General features: G+C 38.5%; 1 protein-coding gene across 1 annotated transcript in view; it reads left to right on the forward strand.

Moving 5' to 3' along the window:
• The window catches only part of LOC136125081 (uncharacterized), a 110,339-nt gene that overhangs the window by 76,971 nt on the left and 5,671 nt on the right, over positions 1-27,697 (forward strand). The window contains exons 8-9 of the mRNA XM_065879909.1: positions 16,485-16,719; positions 19,588-27,642. Of these exons, the coding sequence (XP_065735981.1) occupies positions 16,485-16,719; positions 19,588-27,642 (8,290 nt within the window). The remainder of the gene's footprint in view (positions 1-16,484; positions 16,720-19,587; positions 27,643-27,697) is intronic.

Here is a 27,697-nt window from a genome sequence, read left to right on the forward strand (position 1 = left end):
AAGGAGCTAATTGAGATGTACTGATTGAAAGGAAAGCTTGTTCGTGGTAGGATAAATGCAAAGTATGGGGAAAGGATTTTAAAAATGCCAAATTATATGCTGAGCATATTGGCTTGGAGGGAGTAGAGTGATGTCAAAGTTGTACTTGCTAATCTGCAGAAGGAACTGAGTCCCTCTGCTGTACACAGTTTTCTTCAAAGAGTGAAGATATTCACAGCTGGCCCAGTTTGGCAGATTCACTCTTTTGGGAGCCTTTTCTTTTATTTCAGATACCTAGTGTCCTTGTCACATAGCATCCTCTCTCCTTTTAAATCTGCTGTAGGATTGAAAGTTTTGTGCCACTTAAACTTTTTGTGGCTCTGACTAAAGACCTATTTCTGTGAACAGTGGAAGCAGAAGAGCAAGCCTTATGTCACTGATTACTTTCACTTATTTATCAAGGACTACATGCACTGAAGGAAAGTAGGATTGCATGGCCAGCTGGCCTCTATCCTGCAGATTCTCCCACCTCATCACTTTCCTCTTTATCCCTTCTCATTTCTCAGATCCCAGAAGACAGAGGTCTAGCGCATATTCATTCTTCGCCATTTTTCTTCCACTATTTACCACTTTTATCTGAGTCTCCTATTCTGGCTCTTGTTAAAGCATCCTAATCATTCTGGTGTTCCCTAGAGAACTGATTCTTGATTACCTCAAACCTAGGGCTAATTCCTCCTGTCCCACTTTATTATTTTTTTTCCAAAGAACCACATGCATAAGGTTCACTTTTATATCAAAAGATACACTGCATGCTATGAGGCACTGTTTTTTTTCACTGCCCTATCCTTTAGCCATTCAGTTTCTGCCCGGAAGCAACCACTATTGCCATTTACTGTATATATACGTAAGAATTTACATATACTTACCACCCTCACAAATGGTAGTATGCTTTGCACCATGTTACATGCCTTGCTTTTTTTCACTTAACAATGTATGATATATACTACATGGGGATCCAGTCCCTATTAACATGGACATTTTAGAAATCAAGATGAAATTCATTCACATAATATTAACCATTTTAAAGTGTATAATTCAGTGACATTTAGTACATTCTCAACGCTGTGGGGCTCTCACCTGTATGTGAATCCAAAACGTTTTCATCACCCCTAAAGGAGCCCTGTGGGTTTTAAGCAGTCACTCTTTGTTCCTGCTTAATGCCATGTCCTGGGCAATCACTAATCTACTTTCTGTCTCTATGGATTTACCTATTCTGGATATTTTATGTAAATGGAATCATAAGTACGTGACCTGTTGTGACTGGCTTCTTCAGTTAGCATGTTTTTAAGATTCTTCCAGATTGTAACACATATCAGTTCTTTATTCCTTTAATGACTGAATATTCCATTGTATGGATATACCACCTTTTGTTTTTCCATTCATAGTGGATGGACATTTGTTTTTTACCCCAACTTTTGGATATTGTGAATAGTGCTGCTGTGAATAATTATGTGCAAGTATTTGTTTGAATGCCTGTTTACAATTCTATTGGGTATATACTTAGGATTGGAATTGCCATTAACAGACATTTAAGTTGCTTCCAATATATGCTGGTACAGTGCTTGCAGTTGATCTCATTTCACATATATGATTTCATACATGTATACATATTGGATGAATAGCTAGTAGTGAGATTACTGGGTCAAGGCATTTTACATTTAACAATGCATTTAACATTTTGGAAGCTACTACAAAATTGTCCTCTCTAGAAGCTGTACTATTTTCACCCCCACTAGCAAAGTATGAGAGTGCTTTCTCCTCCCTGGCCTTTAGTTATAACCAGCCTTCCTACTAATCTTGTTGCAGAGAGCCACAAGCAACTGTTCCTGTGCCGTGATTCACTCAGAATCTTCTTCCTCCTTGCCTGCTTAGCCTAGCCTGTCTTTTCTTCCTCTACCGTCTTGGGCCTTTTATTTCCTGACTTCCTATTTTGTCTCTTGATAACTGGGCCCTCCTCTTTGTTTGGTGTCCTGTCCAAATTTCCTTCTCTGGTTTATCAACTTGTGTTTCTGCTCATATTTTAAAATTTTGGACAATTCCTTTCAGTTTGTTTTCAGTAGTAATACCTTGGAAATAGAGAGGGAAGTGTTAAGGAGGCAAAGAAGCAAATGGTTAAGAATGGCATGTAGTTTGTTCAGGAAGGCTTTCCAGAGAGATGAGTTTAGAAATGACTTTTGAAGAAGCTAATCAGAATGTACCGGTTGAAAAGAAAGATATTCATAGTAGGATAAATGAAAAGTATGAAAGGAGAATTCAAAAGGTAATCCACTCCACTCTCTCACTCCTGACCAAGGAACCTCTTCCTGGCTGGAACTACTCTTTCCTGGGTAGTGGGAGTAAAGTAGTAATCCATATCTTCTGGTATGTTTCGTCCAGGACTCGGACTCTCAGACAGGAAAATATACTAGTTACGGCCTCCTTAGAGTGTAGGGAGTCTTATTTTAGTAGTAGGGCAGTGCAGTGGGTCTAGGACTTCTGTCAGTAAGAGTGGGTGATGAGTTATACATTGTACATGTGGTATTGGTGGGAGCAGTTGATACTGATGCTAATTATAGGTGCTGGCAAACTAACAAAGAAAAGAGAGACTATAACAATATGGTTTGGCTGTTAAAAATAATGTTAATTGTAGTCTTCTGACTCACTTATTTATTTACTTCTATCCTGCCATCTTCCAGAAAGAATTTGATGTGGCTAATTGCAGTCATTACATCAACTCATTATCATTTCTGTTCAATTACTATGTTACACAATTATGCGTGTTAAAAATGTCAGGTTAATGTATCAAAGTTTTATTTGATTACAACATTTAAGTACCTAATCTGGGCATAGTGTGTGTTGTGTGTATATATATAGATAGTTAGATAAATATATGAGTGACTGTTATTCCCATAAAAGCATGGTCATCTTATGGCTTCTTATTATAGATTTTATTGGTACAAAGTGGTAAGAAATGAATTTGATTGATAAAATATGATTGACAAAATTATGATAGACATGAACAATTGATAGACTTGTTCATTACACAAACAGTTATTGGACATCTCTTCCTCATGCCAAGAATCATGCTAGGCACTGGGGGTATAGAGATTAAAAGTCCTTGATCTTAAGGAGCTCAAGTCCAGAGAGGAAGAAACATGTAGCTAGTACCATGTGATAAGTAAATGGTAGAGGAATATAGAGGAAGAAAACTTAATCCAAATTTGGGATGGTTAGGAATAGCTTCCTAGAGAAAATGATATCTAAATTGAAAAAAAAAGTTTAAAATCAAAGTCCATATGTTTCATTATGGTTCACTCTTTGTGTTATACATTCTATGGGATTTTTCTCTTTTTTCCTTCCAGTTTTATTAAGATATAATTGACATACAGCATTGTATAAGTTTAAGGTGTACAGTGTAATGATTTGATTTACATACATCCTGAAATGATTATCACAATAAGTTTCGTGAATGTCCATCATTTTGTATAAATACAAAATAAAAGAAAAAAATTTTTGTGACGAGAACTTAGGATTTACTCTTAACAGCTTTCATATATAACATACAGTGGTGTTAATTATATTTATCATGTTGTGCATTACATCCCTACATATTGTATGGATTTTGATGAATACATAATGACACATATCCACCCCAATAGTATCATATAGAATAGTTTCATTAACCTAGAATTCTCCTGTGCTCTACCTATCCATTCTCCCCTCCCTGCAAAGCTCCAAAATAAACTGAGCTTTAAAAGATGAGTCGGAGTCAGTCAAGGAAAGGAGAAAAGAGTTCATGGTACTAGGACACTAAGATGAAAAAGCATAACTTAAGTATGTTGAATTCTGGATGGCTTGAAGGCAGGAGATAAGAGTGGGGAAAGGGTTAGAGATGAGACTAGACAGGCACAGAGTGCTCATGTCAGGAAGGGTTTGAGTGCCATAGCAAGCTGTTTGTATTTTATCTTGAAGACAATGGGGAACCTTTGAAGGCTTTATGCAGGAGAATGAAGCAACCAGATGGTGGTGGTTGTAGTGATGTGAGCAGTTTGCTTGATGCATTAAAAAAATCTAATTGTAGAATGAATATATATAAATATTTATATATAAATATATAAACCTCATAAAACAAATGTTTATTTTAATGAGTTAATATGAGGCAAAAAATAGACCTTTGCCAGGCACCCCAGAAAGCCCTCCACATGCCTTTTCCCAATCACAGTCTCCTCCTCTGTAAAAATAACTACTATTCCGACTTTATGATAATAACTTCCTCGATTTTGTAAATGTGCAAATGGATACTCCCTCCCATATTATATATTCTTTTAGTACCTCTATGTATTTACCTTTCCTACATCACTTACTCGGTATGTATGATTATTTGATTAATATTTATTTTCTTCTCTAGACCATAAATTTCATGAGTAGGGAAAATGCTTATCTGTGTATCCCCAGTAACTTTGCTCAGTAAAATTAGTTGAATTAATGCATTTCTGTTAAGTGGAATTACTGAGTTAAGGAATATGCACATTTAAAATTTTGTTAGATATTGCCAAATTATACACTAGAAAGATTGTACCTGTTTATATTCCTGGTGTTGATACTCCTTTTCTCACATCCAGCCATACTGCCCTTTCACCCTCCCCTCCCCGTGTCCCTGTATCGCTGAGTCCTTTTCTTCTACAGAGAATTTTGGGCACATTCCAGCTTTTGTTTTAGGTGCTTAGGATATATCAGGAAGCAAAAAGACAAAGATCCTGGGTGGCAGGAGGTAGACAGTAAACATAATAATTATACAGGATGTTAGAGAGTGGACCAATAAAAGAGTAGATGGTGAAAAGCAATTGGGAATGCTAGAACTGAAATTGAATTATAATTTTAAATAAGGTGGTTAGTATACAAGCAAGCTACAGTGAGATGACTTTTGAGTAAAGACTTGGAGGAAGTGAGGGAAGTAACAAGTTGGCTGAAAAAGGGTAGCAGGAGGTCTGCTGGGGGTGCTGTAATACTGTTTCTTGATCTGCGTGCTGGTTACTTGAGTGTGTTCACATATTCATTGAGCAGTACGCTTATCATTTGTGTACTTTTCTGCATTTTATACCTCAGTAGAGCTTTCATATTAAAAATGAATGGACGTTGAACATTTCAAAATGCCTTAATAGTACTTACCTAGTTATTCATGGGTATTTTCCTTTGACTTACAAACAGCGATGAATGCATTAATCAATTTCTATTAATAAATCATTTTGCCTTCCTTTAATTTACTTGATTATGGTAAAAGTATTTTTTTAAAGTATTCTTTTGATGTAATGCTATGTTTGATTTGCTTCTATTTTATTTTGGATTTTTGTATCTATATTCACAAGGAAGTTTGGTCAATAGTTTCTTTTTGTTATTTCCCTATGTCAGGTTTGAAGTACTTTTCTTAATTATAGGTTCTTTACTGTTTTCAATGGGAAGAAATCTACTGTCTCGAAAAAGGAAGGGAATAATTTCTAATGTTTGACTTTATTGTCCTTTGTGAGCTACCTGGTAATTACTACAATTTAGTAATTGATAGGTGAGTCCTGTCACTGCTATTCTAGACAGATGGCTGTTCACTTCAAGTCTAGGGCTCAAATCTCCTGTCATTTCATTGTCATAGAAAAATTGACCATCACTGGACTATTAATTGGTGATGTAATAGTTGTTTGGGGGTGTTTTGTTTGATACTTATGGACCTTATTTTTTTAATGTAACTATTTCTGATTTCTTACGTTTTCCACTAGAAACAGGATGAAATAGGCAGAAGCCTGTGTTGCTGTAGCCTAGTCAACAGGGATAAGTGCAGAACCTTTGCCTTACTGGAAAGAGGATTCATTTTTTTTTTTTTTTTAATGCGTTACGCGGGCCTCTCACTGTTGTGGCCTCTCCCGTTGCGGAGGACAGGCTCCGGACGCGCAGGCTCAGCGGCCATGGCTCACGGGCCCAGCCGCTCCGCGGCATGTGGGATCTTCCCAGACCGGGGCACGAACCCGTGTCCCCTGCATCGGCAGGCGGACTCTCAACCACTGCGCCACCAGGGAAGCCCAGGATTCATTTTTAATTGGATCCTGGACCTGCTAGAATTGTTTCATTTCCCTGTATGATCGCAGTGAGCTGGTCTCCAAGCTCAGTAGGATAGCTCATCTGGCTGTCCCCTCCTTCCGTCAGCGCAGGAGCACTGTGCTTCTGTTTGAGAGACTGGCTTTTTTCATATAGCAAATCCTGTAGCTGTGTTTTTCAAAATGTAATTCAAGAATGATTTGGCATTAGTTGCTTATTGAAAAGGCAGATACAACAACAACAAATGTAGATGTCCAAGCCACTCCAGGCATTTTGGATTAGAATCTATGGGAGTATGGTCTAGGAATCTACATTTTAAACAAGAGGCTCAAGTAATTCTTCTTAAAATTTAAAGACACTGCTTTCTAAGATTAAGAAGAACCTGCTTTTATTCAGTTGTTAACTTCTTCAAGTATAGGATTTCTGTGCCGAGCATTGGAAGGACCATAAAGGGAGTATAAGATTGGATCTTCCACTCAGGGAACTTACAACCTAGGCTAGGGATGGGATGCATAGGACGAAGGCGAGCAACAAAATGAATCAAATTCTAAGGCAGGTGTTTTTAAAAAATCAACTTTGTTGAGATATAATATACATGCAAAAGATTCACCCATTTGAAGTGTACATTTTGATTGGTTTTGATAGATGTATATACCAGTGAAACTACCACCATGATCAAAATACAGAACATTTCCATTACCTCTAAACATTTCCTTATGCTCTTTGCATTCATCCTTCTCCCAACCCCTGGCTTCAGGCAACCACTGATAGGCTTTCTATCACTATAGATTAAATTTTGTTTCCTAGAGTTTTATATAAAATAGAAACATACACCATGCAGTCCTTTGTGTCTAGCTTCCTTCACTCAGCAGAAGGATTTGAGATTCTTCCATTTTGTTGAGTGTATCAGTAATTTGTTTCTTTTTATTGAGTAGTGTTCTATTATATGGGTATACCACGTTTTGTTTATCCATTCACTTGTTGATAGGCATTTGGGTTTTTTCCAGTTATTATAATTAATATGAACATTCACATGATCATGTGTTTTCACTTCTCTTGGTTAAATACCTAGGAGTGGAACGGCTGGATCATATGGGTTGGTGTATGTTTAGCTTTTAAGAAAGAGACGGATGGTTCTTATTTTGATTGTTAATAGAGACACTGTACTAGAGTCGTTGCTCATTGTTTAAGGAGAGTTGTTTAAGTGGAACTTTCGAATGAATTCCAATTATATAAGGGAGGATAGGGAATATTTATTGAGTAATTACCATTTGTCTAGAACATGGTAATTAAATACTGTGATTTTTCAATGCTTATGCAAATCTGAGAGGTAAGTGGTATTACTCTTCACTCTTTATAGATGACGAAGAGAAGTGTAGAGAAGTTAACCAGCCTAAGATTACACAGCTAGTAAGAGATGGCTTTGAATTTAGGTTTATTTGGTTCCAAAGCTCAAACCATTTCCATTACACCAAGAAGGAATAGAAGTGAAGGATATTCCAGCTTCAGAAGTTGGGGGACAGATAGGAGAAATTGGGCTTATTCATCTCTCCATCTCCTGAGTATGGCAAGCATAGGAACTATGACAATCTGTTTGTCATAACAAAAACTTTGTTTTGCGGGACTGGTTAACAGTGAGGTTTGATATTTATTTGATATCAGATTATAGAAGGGTTTGAAAGCCAGGGAGATAAATATACTCCTTTATAAAGAGTTGTAAGTTGTTAAAAGGGTAATGATGTGATTAGAAGCTGGATTTAGGAAAATTCGTCTTGTTGCAGTCTGCTAAGTAGATTGAATGGGACAGAGATTAGAAGGTCTTAAGTCCAATCAAAAATCTGTAATAATTCAGGCATGAGGTAATAAGTTCTTTGATAAGGAGAGTAAAACCTATGAGGAAGGGACAGTAGGAAGGAGACTTAAATAGACTTAATTACTAAGCTTGTTGACAGATTGGACATGGGAGATAAAGTAGAGAGGAATTTTAGGAATAGTTTTGAAATATCCAGAGTTCCTTGGTTTTGGACTTGTCGTATACTTGGTATGCTAATATATCTGAAGAGAGCTGATAACATTGTAAATAAAATGTCATTGCCAGTAGAGGCTCTAGTTTTCTAGACAGCCTTTCTCAGCATAAGGTGACACTGAACTAGAGGATAATTGGTTATTCATTTGTTAAGTATGTGAGCTTGAAGAGGTTTGAAGCTCCAGGGAGGTAGGAAACATTAGCCTGTTCATTAAAATTTCCAGTTTGACACTCATTTGATATGTGTGAATGCCCAGTTTGAGAATGTTACTGGTTTTCTAATATGCTCTTAATGTACTTGGAGGTTTTTCTGCAGCTCGTTTGGCCAGTATCTTTTCTCTGCTCACTACCTTTTTGATGTCCTGTGATAAGTAATACCCTCCACCTTGCTTACGTTGAACGTTTTACTGCATGAATTGTAGAATGTCTTGATGTCTCCATTTTCCACTGCGTGTACTTCCATTTGCTTCTGAACAGACTCTGCTCTAGCTTTCATTCATTAAAATTTGTCATAAAAATGATGCGTAACTTTTTTGTTTCTAAATTCAGTAGGACTTTCTCAGTTTTATTTTGACTGCTCTGTAGCACTGCTACTTGTTAACCACTCACTCCTTCCTTGAAACCTTGTTTTCCTGACTCCAGGGACAACAATGCCATGGTTTTCTTCCTCTCCAGCTTCTTTGCAGACTCCTTTGTGGACTCTTCCTTTTTTTAAAAGTCAGATTTATTAATGTATAATTTACATATAGTAAAATTCTCCCTTTTAGTGTACAGTCCTATGAATTTTGTCAAACACATACAGTCATGTAACCGTAACCACACTCAAGATATAAAGTAGCTCCATCAACCCTAAAAATTCCCTTAAACACTTTGTAGTCAACCTCTCCCGTTCTTGGCCTGTGACAACCACTAATCTGTTTTCTGTCCCTAAGTTTTGCCTTTTCCAGAAAGTCATATAAGTGGAATTATATAGCATGTAGCTTTGAGTCTGGCTTGTTTCACTTATCATAATGCATTTGGGACTCATCTACGTGTGTCACTAGTTTATTCCTTTTTATTCCTGAGTAGTACTCTACTGTATGGATGTACCATGGTTTGTTTACCTATTCATCAGTTGAAGGATACTTCTGTTTCCAAATTTTAGTGAATATGAATTAAGCAACTGTAAACATTTGTATATAGGATTTTGTATGAACATGTTTTTATTTCTCTTGGGTAAATATATAGGAAGGGGATTGCTGGATTGTATGGTGTGTGTATAACTTCATAAGAAATGCCCAGATTATTTTCCAAAGAGGCCTACCACTTTGCATTCTTGCCAGCCACGTATGAGAGTTCTAGATGCTCCATAGCCTCCCCAACACTATATTGTCAGTTCTTTTTTTTTTTTTGTCTGTCTGCTTTTTAAATGTGGCTGTTCTATAGCTTCCCCCCTTCTCCTATATACAATCTTTTTCTTATCCTATAGTCTCTACCTCACTGTTTTTATTTAATTTTTATCTATTCAGTTACAAATATTTGTTGAGATTCTGCTTTGTACCAGACACTGTTTAGGCACTAAGGATATAGCAAGGAACAAAGAAGAAAATTTCCTGTCCTCATGGGAGCTTGTGTTCTGAAAACATCCAAGTCTTCTGCTCCACATCTCTTTTCTCATATATCCAGCTGTCTACCAGACATAGTCATTTGAGATGTCTCATAGTTACCACAAAGCCAATAAATTCATCTAACTTTAAATTCATCATCACCGCTTTGAACCTTCCCCTCTTTTGTATTTCTTTTAATGAATGATGTCATATCCACCCAGTAGCTCAAGTTAAAACCTGGGCAATATTATCTAGGCTTTATTTTCCTCACTTTCCACATTCAGTTACTTATCAAACCATATTGACTTTACCTCCAACTTATCTTATGAATGTATCTACTTTTCTCTGCTCCCTCTGCTACTTCCCTAGTTCAAGCCATCATTAGGTCAGTGCAGTAGCCTCTTACTAGCCTCCCTGACACATCTTCAGTCTACCTACTGTACCAACCAGTGGCCACACTGTACCACCATTCTCTTTCTAAAATGACAAATCTGATCCTGTCTCTCCCCTGCTTGAAAGCTGTGATAGCTCTGTATTATCCTCCAGATAATTACAAACTCCTAACATTACTAAATTTCTAAACATACATGTACTTAAGACTCACTTTGATCAGGTTCTTCCATAACCCTGCAGCTTCTCATTCAGATACGCTGGAACTATTTTCAGTTCACTGAATGGGCCTTTGAATGTATAATTTCTTTTCCTGGAACATTTCCGCCCTCCTTTTCTTGGTTCTTATGCCTAGCAAAACGTAACTATCCACAGTAATTGTTCTACTGACTACTGATATGTTTTAGTGCTTTTTGGGGGTGAGGAAGGAAACTTGGCTTAATTAAACTGGTGTTATTTCTCTTACAATGGTACCAGGCTGAAGTGAGAATAGGGAACTAGTTAGAGAGCATAACTGTTGTTATGTTCATGGTTTAGGGATGGACCCAGTAGATGGGATCAGATTATTCGTTTGATTTATTCATACAAGAGATATTTATTGAACACCTACTATGTACAAGAAACTGCTATGCAGTGCTGTTGGGCGTTCAAGAATGAGGCTGTGTAATGCAAAGAGAGTGCTCTTTGGGCCCAGAGTTTCAGTGAGACGCAGCATTGTCACTTGCCTGAAGCCATCTAGCTTGATAGGTGTATTTTGAAGTTCTATGTGCTTATTTTTCAGTTTTCTTTTAAAAAGAAACAAGGTAATTACCCTCTAATGGTTGCTATGGCAACTGCACTATAGCCTAGGAGAATTTTTATCCTCCACTCCATGGTTAGAAAGTTAAATAAATTATTAAAAATTTAAAAATTGCACACTAAACTAACATGAGAAGAAAGAGACATAGGTGGTAGGATAAAGGTAAGTACATAGGAAGAAAACTCTCCCTGTGTAGTTACACAGCCTGTGACTGATTTGTAATCCCCTTTCCCCAGGATTGGGAGTTAACTCAGGTAGTGAAACCAGCCTGTGTTGGCATCATTCAGTGCTTCCAGAATTTTGCGTCTTAGGGCAAACATTTAATTAAGGTAGCTGCACCCTCAGAACTCTGAGGACTTTTTAACCCAGACGTTGTTGATCCTTCAGCTGGCATTACAACTGTTGGAGTGTGCTGATCTTCCTGCTACCTATTTGTTAGGAACCTATAAGGCAAGCAAAAATCTGGCAACATCACAAAACAACAAGAAATGCAAATTGCTTACTATTTTCTGGGGACCTGTGCTAAGTACTTTACATGGATTTTCTCTTGTAATCCTTACAGAAACCAATGAGACTCATATTATTATCATTCTCAAATTACAGATGAGGAAACATCTATAATGACCTTTTCAAGATCTTATAGCTAGTACATGGCAGAGCCAGAAGAACTTAGCTTTGATTCCTGTATCCATATTCTTAACTATGAAGCCACATTATTCCTTGTTCCTTGGGATAAAGGCCCATTTTTAGTGATTTCCTTGTCACATTAGTTGCCTCAAATTCAGTTCGGCTGTGGGATAGGATTTAAATTTAATTAATATTGAATTTTTTAATCTTGAAAAATGAGTATGAATTGTTTTCAGTTTTCTTCTGTCAAAGCTTCTGTGTTTTAATGGATTTTATTTAAAAACTTATAGGCAATTCAGAAAAAAGTGGCTATCTCTGAGCGCCCAAGTCCCCGGAAGCAGTAGTTTTTTGTTATTCTCTATATAGTGAATTGCAGAGAGCAAGAGTACTTTGCTTGGTAGAAGGCATATGCCCTCTACATGTTATGAAAAATAAATGGAATACAAGTAGGGTAGGCTCAAGTAAGGTAAGGTATATAATAATTGGTGGGATGGAAAATGTTCTTTGAATTTGTCCTAAAATTGTCTCTATCGCTCTTCTTCTTTGCTACCACTTGTGGTTTTCTTAGGTCACTGGACCTATTTGGGCTGGGGAGACCAACAGAGTACGTAAGAATTTGAATACCTTATAATTTTCTTGATCATACCCTTTAACATACTCCCTCTGGCTATGAAGCTGGATATTCATGCATATAAGCATATATAATTCCATTCCCTCCTCTTCCCCTACTTGAATCTCAGGAGGCAGTTACCTGCAGTGGGAAGTTATATCCTTTCAGGCTGGTTTCCTGAAGACTGTGTGTATGTGTGTGTATGTGTGTGTGTGTGTGTGTGTGTGTGTGTGTGAGAGAGAGAGAGAGAAAGAGAGAGATTTCATTTCAAACCAAAGTTTCAGTTATAATCCTCACAGGATCTCCTGATTTTTCTTCTCCAGAGCCAAGTAGTACCGTCAGCTACCTTTTGGAGGAAACTCTCTCCTTTGGTCTCTTAGCTAAGGAGTGCAGTGACTAGAAGGAGAAGATTCATCCTAGGAGGGGCCATTGGCTTTGTGACGTGAACAAGAGGCTGAGGACATGGTTTGACTTTCCTTGGAGCAGTCCAGCTAGGCTGAAGCCCAACTTTGTTCAACTTTGAGCTTAGAGAGTGGGCATCTAGTTCTTTCCAACAAGATTCACAGCCCTAGGCTGACATTACTGTCTGTGTTACCTATCTGACAGGGGAGGTGGGTGGGTTGATTGAGTCCCAATGATTAGATATCCAATAGATACTAAGAGAGGCCAAATTTTGTCCTGTCACTAGAATTTCTCATGGGGTATGTACTTTCTGTCATCTGAATCCTGGGTATTTGCACCAGGAAACTACTCAAAGGCAGCCTAATAGAGCTCAGATAACTTAAGGTTTTCAAATAGAAAAAAGTAAGCCATGAAAAAAGAAAAAAAAGGTTTGAATTCTGTTTCCTTCTCTGAAAATTCTCCCTGTATTCTGGATTTAAAGATGGGGACTTAATCCAGGAGCACCACATACTAGAGAGCCTTGTTGCTCAGTATTTCATTCTGTTTTGTTTGAGTGCCTGCTTTCTGCCTGGGGCCCATGTTTGCCCCAGATTAAATTACTTTCCCCATCCTGCTCTTCCAGGTTTATTTTCTCTCATTCCCGTCTCTGTCCTTTCATGTACCTGCTAAATGAGCTACAAAATGTTTTGCCAAAATATATATAGCCTTTCCACCATCAGGCCTTTACTCATGCCATTGCTTTTGTCCAGATTCTAGAAGGTATTCCCCCACCCCCCATCTTCACCTATTGAAAACCCTCCAGTCTTTCAGAGTCATATCTTCCATAATGATTTCCCTGTTCACCCTAACAGGAAATGACCTGACCATCAACTCATACAGCATTTGGTTAGTACTATTCTCATGATAGATACATCCTTGTATTTGTATCCATATTTTCTCTCTCCTATTAGACTGACTCTATATGCTGAGTCTTCTGTGTTGTTTAGCCTTCACTGGTAGGTACTCAATAAATATTTGAATGAGTAAATTTTCCCAGCCTTTTAATTTCAAGGGACTTTTCAAATTTTGCCCTCAAACTAGCTCACAAGTCCACCTTAAGCTGAGTAACCAAACCTATACTCAGTGTCTCTTTCTCAGTGAAGCCAGAAGTTTTCCGTTCTAGGTGAAATACTACTGTGGGGTAGAGTGTAGAGCCAGTAAGAGACTGTCACTGCTACACTGAAAGTACAATTCTTTCATTCAAGGCTTTTCCTTAATTTGCCTCTTTAGTTTCTAATCAGCTTTGGTGGTGCTAGTAGATTTACTTTATGAGGAAACTAGGGATGGTATAGGGGGAGAAAAGCTGGCTGTTGCCCTTGACCTACCCTTTTTCTGCTCATGTCCTTTGTCTCACCTCACTTCCTTGTATTTCCTTTTTCCTGTCCCCTCCTACTTTTCATACTCTCTTTTCTTCTACTGCTGGCCTCTTCTTTCCACAGGCACTTTGTTTCTTTTTTTTAAAATAAATTTATTTATTTTTGGCTGCGTTGGGTCTTCGTTGCTGCACGTGGGCTTTCTCTAGTCGCAGCAAGCGGGGGCTTCTTCGCTGCAGTGCACAGGCCCCTCATTGTGGTGGCTTCTCTTGTTGTGGAGCACGGGCTCTAGGTGTGCGGGCTTCAGCAGTTGTGGCACACAGGCTCAGTAGTTGTGGCTCGCAGGCTCTAGAGCGCAGGCTCAGTAGTTGTGGTGCACGGGCTTAGTTGCTCCGAGGCATGTGGGATCTTCCCGGACCAGAGCTCAAACCCATGTCCGCTGCATTAGCAGGCGTATTCTCAACCACTGCACCACCAGGGAAGTCCTGACACTTTATTTCTTAGTATTTGCCCTTTATTCCTTCAGTGTGGAAATGTGTCAGCCTTTAGGAATTTTTGGAATATTCCTCCCCTTAGCTTAACAGAATAAAGCAGAGCATTATTAAGGAGTAGTAGGTCAGATGCAGTGAGAAACTAAGGGTCTATCCAGGTAGTTTCTGGCTCTGGATCCTGGGCTCCTACCTCTGGCTGAGCTACCCTCTTCTGGACTCATAAGTAATAGGATTGTCTATCACTGCTGCTTCTTTGGAGACTAAATCTTGGTTCTCTAGATTATAAACTAATAGCATATTCTCCTACCAGAGTTTAAATAGACTTTTGTCTTTGTCTCTTTTGTTGCCTCTGCCCCCTCATCTGTATGCATGAATAATCCAGCGCTGACTTCTTCACACTTACCCCTTCCATGAGTTCAGAAAGAACTAAGTCTGAATGGCATACTGGTTTTTGTCCCTTGATCCTTTCTAGTCTTCAGAACAGCAAATACATCAAGGTCTAAAATCAGTACCTCCAAAGTCTCTCTTTTAATGTGTGATCAGAGTGCTTTGTAATCAGAATACTTTGCACCCCCTATGTTTGATTGGTATTGTTCCTGACCATTTGAAGCTTAGCCTCTTTCTCATACTGATTTTTTTCCCCTGGAGTTCTGATCATTCTCTTCTTTTCTCATGTTCACATGTTGCCTTAAACTCAAGTGGGAAAAGCTTGTAAGATCTTCTTACCCCTACTCCCAGCTGTAACCCCAAGTGTTGTCTGGAACCCACATGTTGTGTGTTCCCTGTCTCTTTTAGTGGGATTATCTACCAAGTTGTCTGATGTAGAAGCCAAGGGGTCATTTCCCTATTACCTTCCGTTTGTCCCCAGGTTGTATTATTTCTGTCTGGATTTTTTTCTCTAGTTCATTAACTCTTTTCTGTTTCCACTGTGTCAATATATGTTCTTATCTCCTACTTGTAAAAGCCTAATTTATGGTCATTAGGACGCTTCCACTGTCCACATTGCTACCAAGATTTTTAAAAATTCCTAATATGAGGAGTCCATCATCTGCTAAAAGTATCTCCATTTTGGATGGTGAATGTTCCTTTTCCTTATTGTGAGCCTAATAGAAACTTGGCAAGAAAGAACATATGGGACCTTATTAATTATACACATATGGATATGGTATCAGAAATGGCTTCTATATAAAATAAACTACAACACACTATTAGGTTGAACTCCCTTTCCAAGCACAGTATTGCATATTTTTACTTTTGCTTGGAGCAGGATTTGTAACTGTGGTCATTTTAGCTAACATCAAGAAAAAACTGTAGCTAGTCAGGTGCTGGCCTGAAAAGCAGAAATAATTCTATGAAACTGTAGTCACTGCTGTTGGATAAACTAGGCTGCATTGTCAGTAAGACCCCATTGACAGTGCACGTTTTCCTCTTCTTCAGCCCAGGCTTGGGATGGGAATTCTGAGCCCAGGGTGTGGGTGCTCGACAGAAATTATTAGAAAAACCCAATGTTGCAGCAAAACAGTAAGACTGCTGCTGTTCTCAGCTGCATCTAGAACTTTTAACTTGACTTCTAAGTCTTGGCTTTGACCTTCCTGATTTCTTGGACCAGCTTCCGATGGTGGACCTGCTTATTTGATTCAACCATGTGTTTTTAGAGTCTGAAAACACCATGCTAACTTTAAACAAAAATTTCTCTTTTCTAAGAGATGGAAAAACTGTTTCTCCCCCTTTTGCCCCATTTTGATAATAGTACAGGGGCAGAATCTATTTAAGACATTTAAAAGCAGATTTTTACTAGGGTTATGATAGCTTAGAGAAGCAGAATTCCAGAGAATTCTGCGTTGGGAAAAGGCAACTTGGAACTCCTCTCAGAATCAGCACTAAAATTGAACCAAATGTCTTATCTCATTCGATAAGGAGAGAGCCTTGTGGATATTGAGACAGTTTTTTGCATGATGGAGGTCACTGGGCTCATGTGCAGCTCAGCTTGCTCTTGTTCTCAAGATCCAAGCTTGTGGCTACATCAGTTAGAAGCAGAAAAAAATTCTGAAGAACTAAGTAAAGCTGGGGTGCTTTGACTGACTGTGCTTATTCCACAGCTTTTGAAGATCCTGATAGTGCCATTGATGACCGAGATAGTGACTATCGCAGTGAGGCCAGCAATAGCATCCCACCTCTTTACCATACGACTTCCCAGCCCAATGCTTCTGTGCACCAATTCCCTGTGCCTGCGCGATTGCCACAGCAGCTGCTGCTTCAGGGCAGTTCCCGGGACTCTTGCAATGACTCTGTGCAAAGTTACAACCTCGATTATCCAGAGCGGCGGGCCCTCAGGTGGGTATTGGGAACAAAGCACTTTCTCTTCCTAGTATGCAGGTCCCAGGATGCAACTGACATCAAGGATTTGGGTACCTTAACCTGAGGTGACAGAGGAAATATAGCAGTATGGTGGATCAACCTGCAGCCATTTTATGTAGATTCCGTCTTTTTTTTCCTCTTCCATATGTTCACATTTATGCATATCCATCAGTAAGAATTTTCTTTATGATCATCAGGTGAGGGTAGGCCCACTTGGGGTGGATGGCTGAAAAAAACCTGCTCACCTCTCTGCCCAGCCAGTGATTTTGATACACCTTTCACCAAGATTAAAAAAAGAAATTCACAGATGTTACATGCTTGGATAATTCTTCCTACCTAAATATTTCCCTGGGAACTTCAGAAGAAAACCAATATGATCTCACTATAGCAGATTCAGTACTTTTGCTGGACTTAAAAAAAAAACATTTTTATTAATTTCTTAAATACATAAAACATTTACATGTAAAAATATATTAAGGTGTGCTACGTACTATACAGCAAGGAATTTCCCACCCACACCTGTTGTCCTCCTCTACTGCATCACCTTCCTGTCTCCTAGTTCTCTTACCACCCTTGTTTCTTATTACCCTTCCGTAGACCATCATCATATATTTATGAGTATAAAAGCAAATACATACATATATGCTCCCTACTCTTCACCCAACTTTAAAAAAATCAGACTTAAAATTTAGAGAAACGGTACAATGAACACACATATTCATGTTGCCTAGATTTGCCAGTTGTATTAACATTCTGTTACATTTACTTTATCTCATTCTCTCTAATATATGTTTATATACACACACATTTTCTTTTTTTGGCTGCATCACATAGCTTGTGGGATCTTAGTTCCCCAACCAGGGCTTGAACCTGGGCCCTCAGCAGTGAAAGCACAGAGTCCTAACCACTGGACCTCCAGGGAAGTCCCACACATACATTTTTTATTTCTGAACCATTTGAAAGTAAGTTGCAGATACCATGTTACTTTACCAGGAGGTACTTCAGCATGTAACTCCTAAGAAAGAGGACTTTCTCTTACATAACCTTAATATTATGATCACACTCAAGAAATTTGACAATACAATGATATTATTTAACATATAGACCATATTTAAATTTTTCCAGTTGTCCCAATAATGTTCTTTATATATATTTTTTCCTTTTTGATGCAGGATCCAATTAAGGATTATGGTACATTACATGTAATTTCCCTGTTTCTGTAGTCTCCTATAACCTAATAAAATTCCAATACTTTTTTTTTTTTCTTTTTGTCTTTTGAGGCACTAACATTTTTTGAAGAGTCCCAACCAGTTTTGAGAATGCCTCTTAATTTGGTTTGATCTGATTGTTTTTTCATGTTTAGAATCAGGTTAAACATTTTTGGCAAAAAACACTGCATAGATGTTTCCTTCACAGTGCCTCAGCAGTCACATTTTACCTTGTCTCATTATTGTTGACGTTTAGTTTGATCTCTTGGTTAATCTGGTATACATACTAGATTTCTCCAATGTAAAGTTACCTTTCTTTTTGTAATTAAGGGCCTCTGGGATGATACCTGAGATTGTGTCAGTATTCTGTTTCTCACTCTTGACGATTTTTAGTGACTAAGTGACCACTTTGATGTTGTTTCTGTTTCCTAAATAAATGCTAATGGCTGTTAGATCTATAAAAGAACACATTGAGCTGACAAGCTCTGAGTCTACAGGCCCTCTCTCCATCCCCACCTCAGTACCCAGGAAATAGGCAGTCTCTAACTTCAGTGAAAGTAAGGTTGGCTGTCTTCTGTATTCACTGACTTAAGTTGGGCGTGTAGCTTCTGATTCTGTAATCAGTATAGGGAAAGGTTTTCATTTCACTGTGATCCTCAATACATATAGCCTTTAGATTTCACAAACGACAAATTATGATGCTTTAAATAATTTTCTCTTTGTGGTAGTATAACAGGGTTTGACTTATGGTAGTCAAAGATTAGTTTTATTATCTTTTATACATATTTTTCTTTTTAAAAGTAGTATGTTTGACTATATTCTTGGCTGTACTGCCTAAAATACAACCTTCAGCAAGTTAACAGCTTGGCGGCTTTTCAGATCCAAATTCATCAACAAATTTAGATTTCTTGAAATCCCTTGATATATTTTCATGGAATATATAACAGTTCTAAACTTTGGCATTGTAAATATATTCTAAATATTGATGGAATATGTTCATTTTGTTTGTTTCTTTCTTTCTTAGAAAACAAAAGGATCCTAAATAGTTAATGGTAGCAAGTGAAGTATTTTAAAGTTGTTATAGGTATTCTTTTTCTAATGTGGAAAAACTTTTTGACTACATTGCTATAATACTGATTTAAGAATATGTGGATTTCCTTATCTTATCTTTTCAGTCTGAATGGTTTTATCAAATTGATAATTTTATTAATTTTAGTTTTCTCATTGAATATGTACTAAATCTTATAATTTTTCTTCCTTTTCCCTGTTTTTCCTTTTTTTCTTGCCTTACTATTCTTCCATTTTTATCTCTTTACATCAGACAAGGCTTACAGGTTCAAAATGACAAAATTAGGATTATTTCATATTTCTCTGATGTTGACTATGAAGAGCAAGAAGGTATATATGAGGAGATAGAGGGGAAGATGTCACAAGAAGCTCTAGAAAACAGTAACATAAACTTAAAGGACGAAGGGGTAAAAGAAGTGAGAACTCTTTCAAAAACTGATAAATATTACAGCCAACAAATACAACCAAAGTATAAGAATTGGAAAAAGATACCATCTCAAAGCCAAGAGACAGAATTCTCTACTGCCTTTAATTATGACCTTAAGTTTGAAACATCTACTTTCTCTAGATATCCTCAGAAATATGATACAATAGATAGGAGAAGGAAAAAGACACCCTTATATAGTCATTTTGAAGACAGTGAAAAAAGCCAATATGATGATAAATCAGGAACTAAGACTAACTTGAAAAGTACATATCCTAACACTGAAAATTGTGACCTTTGCCACGTTGAGAAGAAGGAACAAAATTACCCAGTTTTGCGTCCCTACAAAAATGGATTTGTGGTTAAGAGTGGCATGTGGACCACTAACTTGGAAAGTCATGATTATGATCTTCCTGGTTGTTCTAAGGACTGTGAAAAGGCATCTGGCTTAAACCAGCATGTCACTAATTTCACTCCATTAGATATTCTTGAAGATTCTGCCAGCAGTACTTCTGATGAACTTCTGGGTTCCCCCGTTTCTGATAAGCAGGAAGATTTACTGTCACCAACATGTCATCCATCCAATGTCCATCATATTGGAGGTTATCCAGAAGAATATTATGGAGCAAATCCTGCATTCACATCACAAAGGATGAATTGTGCTACAGACACACTTGGAAATCTGTCTGGGTGCCCCATGGAAGAGATGACCCCTTCCTCTATTGAGGAACCCAAGGAGGACTATATTGATACAATGGATGAGCTTCAGTGTTTGGTAGAAACAGTGTCAGAATATTTAGCAGAGAAGGAAGAGGAGATTAATAGATTTGGCTCCCTTTCAAAAACTAAAAAAACACTTAAACACAATAGCACTGTTAATAATGCAGAACAGAAAATGCCAGCGGATCGAATACCATCTTTAAACATTGTCAAGAATGACAAGGACAAAGCCATCTCTTTCCCTGAACTGAATGGAGTAAAATGTGCTGTTGGTTCTTTATTCAGTTCACTCACAGAAAAGGTGGGTTCAGGCACAAAGCATCTAACAACCTCTGTGGAAAAGCTGGTTTATTTAGTTCCAGAGAAAACAGAAACTCTTAATCAGACAGAGGCGATTAATTCACCATCTAGACCCAGAGCCAAGTCAGTATCAGAGAAGGATCTTTTCATACAATCTCCTTCTCCATTATCTTCTCAAACAGTTGACAATAAGGACGTTGGCAAACATGACAAAACCTCTGAAAATGAGCACATGGGCAGTAAAACTGGAAGTTTAAACTTTCAGGATCCAACAGAAACTATTGGAAGGGACTCTGCTTCACAGAGTCAGAGTTCAGTTATAAAGTCTGTTTGCAGCATGCTAAATCCATTAAAAATCTTTTTGGAAAAGGATGAAACCAAAAAAGATGATGACCAGAGCAAGCCAACGAGAAAGGAAAACTTTGTTGCATGTGGTTCAGAGTCAAATCAAAGGGAAGATACCCTTGGCAATGACAGTAGCATTGTCACTTTGGATAGGAGTGATAGAGAAACTCCTCACTACCAAATGCCCCTAAGTGAGGATTTGTTGTCTTCCCAAGCAGCCATTGAACATTCTAACTTAGCTCATTCTGCAAATAAGAAAGATGATGTTGCGAGTCCGTTGGAAAGAGAACCCTGTACAGATCTGTCTCTGTTACCAGATCAACGAAAAATATGTGCCAAAGATACTTTAGGACATCATTGTGAAGCTGACAGCAGAACTGCAAATAAAGAGCCATCTTCAAATCCATTAGAGGGGGACAAAATTACTGGTGATGATGATTTCCTTGAGCCACTCAGAAAATCCTTTAGCCAGTTTTTGCTCACTTCTCCTGAGACCTATTCAAAGGAGACTTTGTCAGACTCTATGAAAATTCACCAGTTGGAGGAAGATGGATGGGAAAGGGGCCCTAAGAAAGGTGGGCATTCCTTTTCCTTTAGTGGAAAATTAGATATTCCAATTTTCAAAGTTCTTAGTCATTCTGAAAAGCAGCAGGATGTAAGAGAGAAAGGAAGCATGCTCTCTTTGTTTAAATTTTCTTTCACTGACAGCCATAAAACTGTCAATGACCAGAGTTTTCATGGCTCAGCAGTAACCACTGATGAAGAGATCCAAAGAAACTGCCATGCAAATGCCAAACTTAGTTCACTAAAATCTAGTTCAGTTCCAAATATTCATAGTAATCTAGGGAAATTTGGTGATATAAAGACATCTAATAACAGTGACCAAATAAATACTCCTGAAGATGTCACACTTAATAAAATAAAGTCTGATTCGGCTCCAAATATTAATAATGATCTTGGGAAATTTGGGAGTATAGAGGAATTACACTCAAGTGACCACACAGCAATAGAGAACTGTGAAAGAGATACCTTAAACATTCCTGGAGTTGTGTCCAAAGAGCATATACCTTCAGATTCTTTAGGAGAAAGTAAGAATTTTACACAAGTGACATCCTCAACAGTACCAGACTCTTCATTAGCGTTTACTTCTACCATTTCGAAACCCACCTTGGTTGATGAAATGAGTGATGACAAACTTGTAGATAAAGCTTCCAAGAAAAGAACCCAAAGAGGCCTCCTTTCTGGCTTGTTTAACAGGTTTTCTTCTCTTGAAAACTTGTCTAGTCAACAAGAATTAAATGTGAAGAAAGATGACTCTCCTCACAGGAATAATACACTGAGCTTATTCTCTGGAATATTTAACTTGATATCAAATAGCAGTATGACTGATTGTAAGCCAGATGAAGCAAAGTCCATGTCTTTAGGTGACCTAAAGGATTTGAATGGAAAAAAGCATTTATCCTTGGATGAGATCCCTGTTACTTCATGTGTGACTTTTGAGAACCAGAGGAACCATGAAAAACAGGAAATTTCTGGCTTCATAAAAAGCTGCTTATCTTTACCTAAAGAAAACATATCATTATCTGATGCTTGGGTTGATAACCATTATTGCCCTCCTACATGGAAAAACCAGCAAAGTGAAAAGAATTTCCCCTCTTCTGAGAACAGTGTTCTTCACTGCACTCCAACTGCTCAGCAGGACCTATTAGAGAAATCTTTGGCTAAGAGGCAGACACCACAGCATGCTCTTGAGGCAAAACTACATGAAAATTCTAACAAGTTAAATTCACCTATGCTAAATACTAACATTCTTAGTCAATCAAACCACTATCAGGCTTTTGAAGAGATGAACAATCCTTTCTCTTATGAATGGGATTCTGATATAAAAGATTTCTCTAAAAATTCCAGAAAACTTCAGCCAGTTTATTATATGTTGAATCAAAATACATTTCCATCAGCTGATGTTTTCTTGTGGCCTGACTCAGAAAATCCAGCAATAAACTTCTGCCAAAAAGATCAAAATGCAAATATCTTGGAGTGGAGAACAAATCTAAACAGTGTCGTTTGGTGTGACTTACCACATGAATCATTCAACCAGTTAGCATTTAATGAAGATTACTTATTGAGAGGTGATATGTGGGCAGCTAACTCATTATATGGAAATTCTTGTTATCTTGCAATTAATGAGACTAAGAAGGCACTAGAAGAATTGCCCATTGACTTAAGTTGTTCTTCAGGTTATGAGAAGAGTACATGCCCCGTAGTTGATCTAGACTCATTAAGAATGGATGAAAACTTTGTTTATTCAAGTGTTGGTTATGAATACCAGGAATGGTTGTCATGTCTTGAAAATGGAGTGTGGTGGCCATCAGAGGATGGAGATTATGGATATTTTATGTTCCACGATGGTCAATATATCTATTCTTTCCTTACTGATTCTACTGGGCAGTATGCATATTTATTTATACCTGATTGTTCTTATGAAGAGTATTTGAATTGTGACTTACAGACAAATGATCTATCAAGTATTACATTAGATGATAGCACTATTCCTGCTTACAGTTTTAAAGTACTTGACAGGGAAGACGAATTACTGTGGTATGTTGAAGAGGAACCAATTGATGACCCTCTTGATTTATCTGTTGTTTTGCCAAGAAGTGAGGGACCAATGTATCTAAATTTGGGAATGTTTTCACAAGTACTTGAAAAGTCAAGTTATGGCCAAAGGGATCAACCATTAGATTTTTCAGGCTATACTCCTCAAAAGTCAAAAGGAGATTTTGTATCTTTTAAAGAAAGGCTGGGTGGTTCTGAAGACTCTGAGTGTACATTGGATTTCAGAAATCAGCCCCAAATGATTGGTAATCATGTCTTAAATAAAAATCAAATTATAAAGGGAGATAAGAATCAGACTCTAGCGAAGGATTCATCAGTTAACCTTTCCAGTTTCCAGTGGATCCAGTCTTCTTCTGAAGAAGCTGCCTCTTTGATTCATCCTGAAAATAAGACTAACATCCCACAGCAAACAGAAGAGATGTCATCATTGAACAAAGTGACTTTGTCATTTTCTGCTTTGGGTGCTTCAACTGGAAGTACTTTGAATTTTGATAAGAATGAATCCTTAGAGTCTTCAGCCATGCAGAAAATAGATCAGCAGTCAAACTTAGCAGAGATCACAAATGATGGTCTTCAGTCATTAATCTTGAGTAAGCAACTAGAGAGTAACTCCCAAAATGAGGAAGAAAGTCTTCTCAAGAAGGATTCAGAGAGACAAATGGTATCCAATGTTCAGCGACCAGAATTTACTAAAAATATGAAGAAAGAATTCCCTTTAAATAAAAGCGTTCATGTGAAAAAACAAAGTTTGTTAAAATCTGTTTTCCAGGTAAACCAAACAACTTCTCAGGCTCAATCAGATATAGAAGATGACAAGATGATTACAGCTGATTCTGTTTCAATTCCTCTTGTATCACAGTTTAGTAGGGATGAATGCAAGAATTGTGAGCCTCCTCAGGACCAGTCTTCCAAAGAGTCTGAGAGAACATTATTTAAAAGTGCACTGAAACTCATTGGTCGGGGAGAAGACTCTTCAGTAAGTGCAGTAGCAAACGAGAAACAGGAATCTCGATTTTTGAACTTCTTTAAAACCCAGGTGAATAAAGAAGGATCACCAAATTTAGAAAAGAATGGTGATAAAAATAGAAAGATATCATCTAAGGAAAAGAATGAATCTCCTGGTGTTTCAAGTGTTTTTGGTTCCCTTGGGGATTTCTTTAAAACCAATGTATCTCCTAAACAGACAACTGAAAATATGTCTGTTTCTTCAGTGACTAATAAGGATGAGGTCAAGTCAAGTCCTAATCCTGCACATCTAACTAAACAGGATGTTGGGAACTTTCCTGCTGCACCAGTTTCCTCTAAAGGGAAGGTTCGAGTTAGAAATCTGAACAAGCAGACTACTATTGATGACAGTGAGCTAAAGGAACCATCAATTAGGGAGATCCAGGGTGATCATTTGACTGACGAAGAGGCACCCTCCAGAGACCACCAACTCCACCAGTCACCAAATTCATCTTTCTCAACAGGTTGTCTCAAAGAATCCTCCAGAGATTCTTCAGTAGAGACTAGTGGTGTGTCTACAGTGACAGAAGTTCCAAGAAGTGATAAAATATCATTAGATATTCTGAGCAGAAGAAATTCAAATGAACAAGATCATTTTTCTGACAAAGACCAGAGTTTTTCAACTGCCACAACATCTCCATCCCAACCAGAATTACCAACCAGAAAGAGTATATTTTCTTTCCTGACTGGATCCGAAAAATCTGAGAACAGAGCCTTTACTACTCTACCAAGAACCACATCTCAAGGAGAAGGGCTATTCACACTTCCTTCCTTTTTTTCCACTGCTAACTCAGGCAGCAAGAAGCATGCCTCTCTTAATAGCTCTTTCAGTTTCTTCAACTTGTCCTTTCTGGATGAAAAGCAGCAGACTCCTGGGGAAAAACACAGCCTTTCCGCTGTTGCTCCAGTGACTTCCCAGCCCTGTAAGAAGCCAAGTGTTTTTGTAGACATGAGTGATACAATGACTAGAGAAGATTCTAATGACAATAGAGGTAGCATAGTCCAGGAGGTGGTTCATGAACAGCAAATGGCTCCTTGTGTTTCCATTAGCAACACCACTAAGGTTATCTCCCTTGCAGATGAGCTCAATGTAGAAAATGACTATCCAGGAAAACTAGGTTCCAGTAATGGACCAGGGACATCTTTAAAAGATTTCCAGGTAAGTCAGTCACAAAAAGACATTGTTCCTCATTCACCACAATTTCAGGCACAGTCTGAAACACTGCTCATTGGTCCAGAGACCCTTGAGGTATCTCCCCATGAAGAAGAGGCTTTCATACAGGAAGCCTTTCTGAGTGACTCACCAGCCAACTCTTTTTCACATGATAGCCATTTGGTTGAAAAGCTCAACCATTTTGACACATGTACTACCTACCACCAAAGTGAAAGATTTACTAGTGACCCACTGAACTTGCCCTTAGAAAAGGCCCCTGATGAGGTCTTAACACAGATCCTGGAGCCAGCTTCTTCCTCTGTGGAGCCAGGATGTACAGGTCACCTCCAGAGTCAAGATGCAGATAAAGTGGAAGACAAATCAGTGTTGGACTCTTCAGTAGAAATGCTTTCAGGGTTTGTGACCAAAGTGAAATCTTTCTCTGGGTCCTTAATTGAACCTCCTAAAACTTTCTCTGGACTTTTCTCTTCTCCTAAACCTCCAAAGAAAAACTCATTTTTCTCTTTTTCTTCTGGTGCATCATCTCAGCCTCTCAAAGGTGAGTTATTTGGACTTTTTAAAAGTCCCAAACCAGAGACACACAAACAAGAATCATCTATTCCAGTTACTGCATTGCTTCAAAATGGTGGTTCCAGACATACTGAAGAATCAGTACCTCCCGAAAATTTGTGGAAAGAAGCTACCTTTGGAGCACTCAATTCAGAAGCTATAGTCAGTGACTGTAGAATGACTGTGGTTAGTGCAAAGTCAGACTCGGAGACCTTGACGGATGATCCTAACCTAACAACTGAAATGGAAAACAATAATATTCCTGACAATATTCCGGAACCCCAATGTTCTGAAACAATTGAGGCTGCATCTTCTGTCTCAGGGGACGATACTGGGCAAGGAGTATTGTCTCTGAGTGATGAAGGAGACATGGGGATGTTGCAGGGTACAGACACAGAGGCATCATTGGAAGCAGAGCATATCTCATTGCCAGCACAGTTGCATCCAGAACCTACCTGGATTGCCAAAGAGCTTCCTCCTCCAATTCACCTACCTCTTCCTCTTGAGCCAGAGCCAGATATGCAATCTGCCTCCACAAACCGAGACTTCTTAGAGCTACAGGCAACCAATTCACTAGAAACCAATACTACAGTGTTCAGTGAGGCAAGTGTTGGCCAGAGTGCCACACTGGAAACCCAAGGGTACCTTTCTCACTGTCCGTTGGAGGAACCTGTGCTTTCTGCCAAAGAAAACTATGGGATACTTGATGCCCAGAAAGGTCCACCCGCAGTCCCCAAGGAAACGGAGCAGCCAAGTCCTCATTTTGAAATCCCAAACGTGATCAATTGGCCAAAACTCCATTTCCCATCCTCTGCTACTGACTATCGGAAACCACTGAGCTCTTTCTTTTCCTCGCCTTCCTTCTCTGGCAATAGAGCAGCAGAGACTGGTTTAATGTCCAGTTTTAAGAAGTTGTCAACTCTATTTGAGGGAGGTAATGAGGGGAAAGGGAGTAGTGCAGTGGCAAGTGATTCAAAACTAAGGTTTGGAAAGAAGCTGGATCTTTCATTCCCGTGGCCGAAACAGAACAAATGGGACCCTGAACAAATGCCTGCAGAATCCTCCTCTCCAGTTATGGTTATCAGCAGTGATCAGGATCTTAAATTCAGTGAGGCTGACAAAACTTTGGAGTCTTCTCAAGTGTCTGGGGCCAGTGCTGAGCCAGCTAAGGTTTTGACTCAGCCCTCTGGAACCTCTGGGCAGCTGGAGACCAGGCCAAGTATATGTGCTCATGAGCTTTCAGGGCCTGGAGAAGTGGAAAACCATCAGGAAATCCCAGCATCTGGAGAACACGGGGGTACCAAAGATAACCTCTCTGACCCCACCTGTCCTTCAGAGAGTCATGAGGAAGAACACTGCACTGTCTCTGAGCTACTTCACCAGCCAGAAACACATGAAGAGGAGACAGCGCCTGCTAGCATTGACTCTGATTCAAATGTACAGCAGCCAGTTGCTCTACATGACATCAAGGAACCAAAGACCAGCAAAAGGCCTGTTCTCAACTAAAGCATCATAAATGATTTTAAAGAATTGACCATTTATGAT

The sequence above is a fragment of the Phocoena phocoena genome, chromosome 6 (assembly GCF_963924675.1).
Source record: "Phocoena phocoena chromosome 6, mPhoPho1.1, whole genome shotgun sequence".
NCBI classification, from domain to species: Eukaryota; Metazoa; Chordata; class Mammalia; order Artiodactyla; family Phocoenidae; genus Phocoena; species Phocoena phocoena.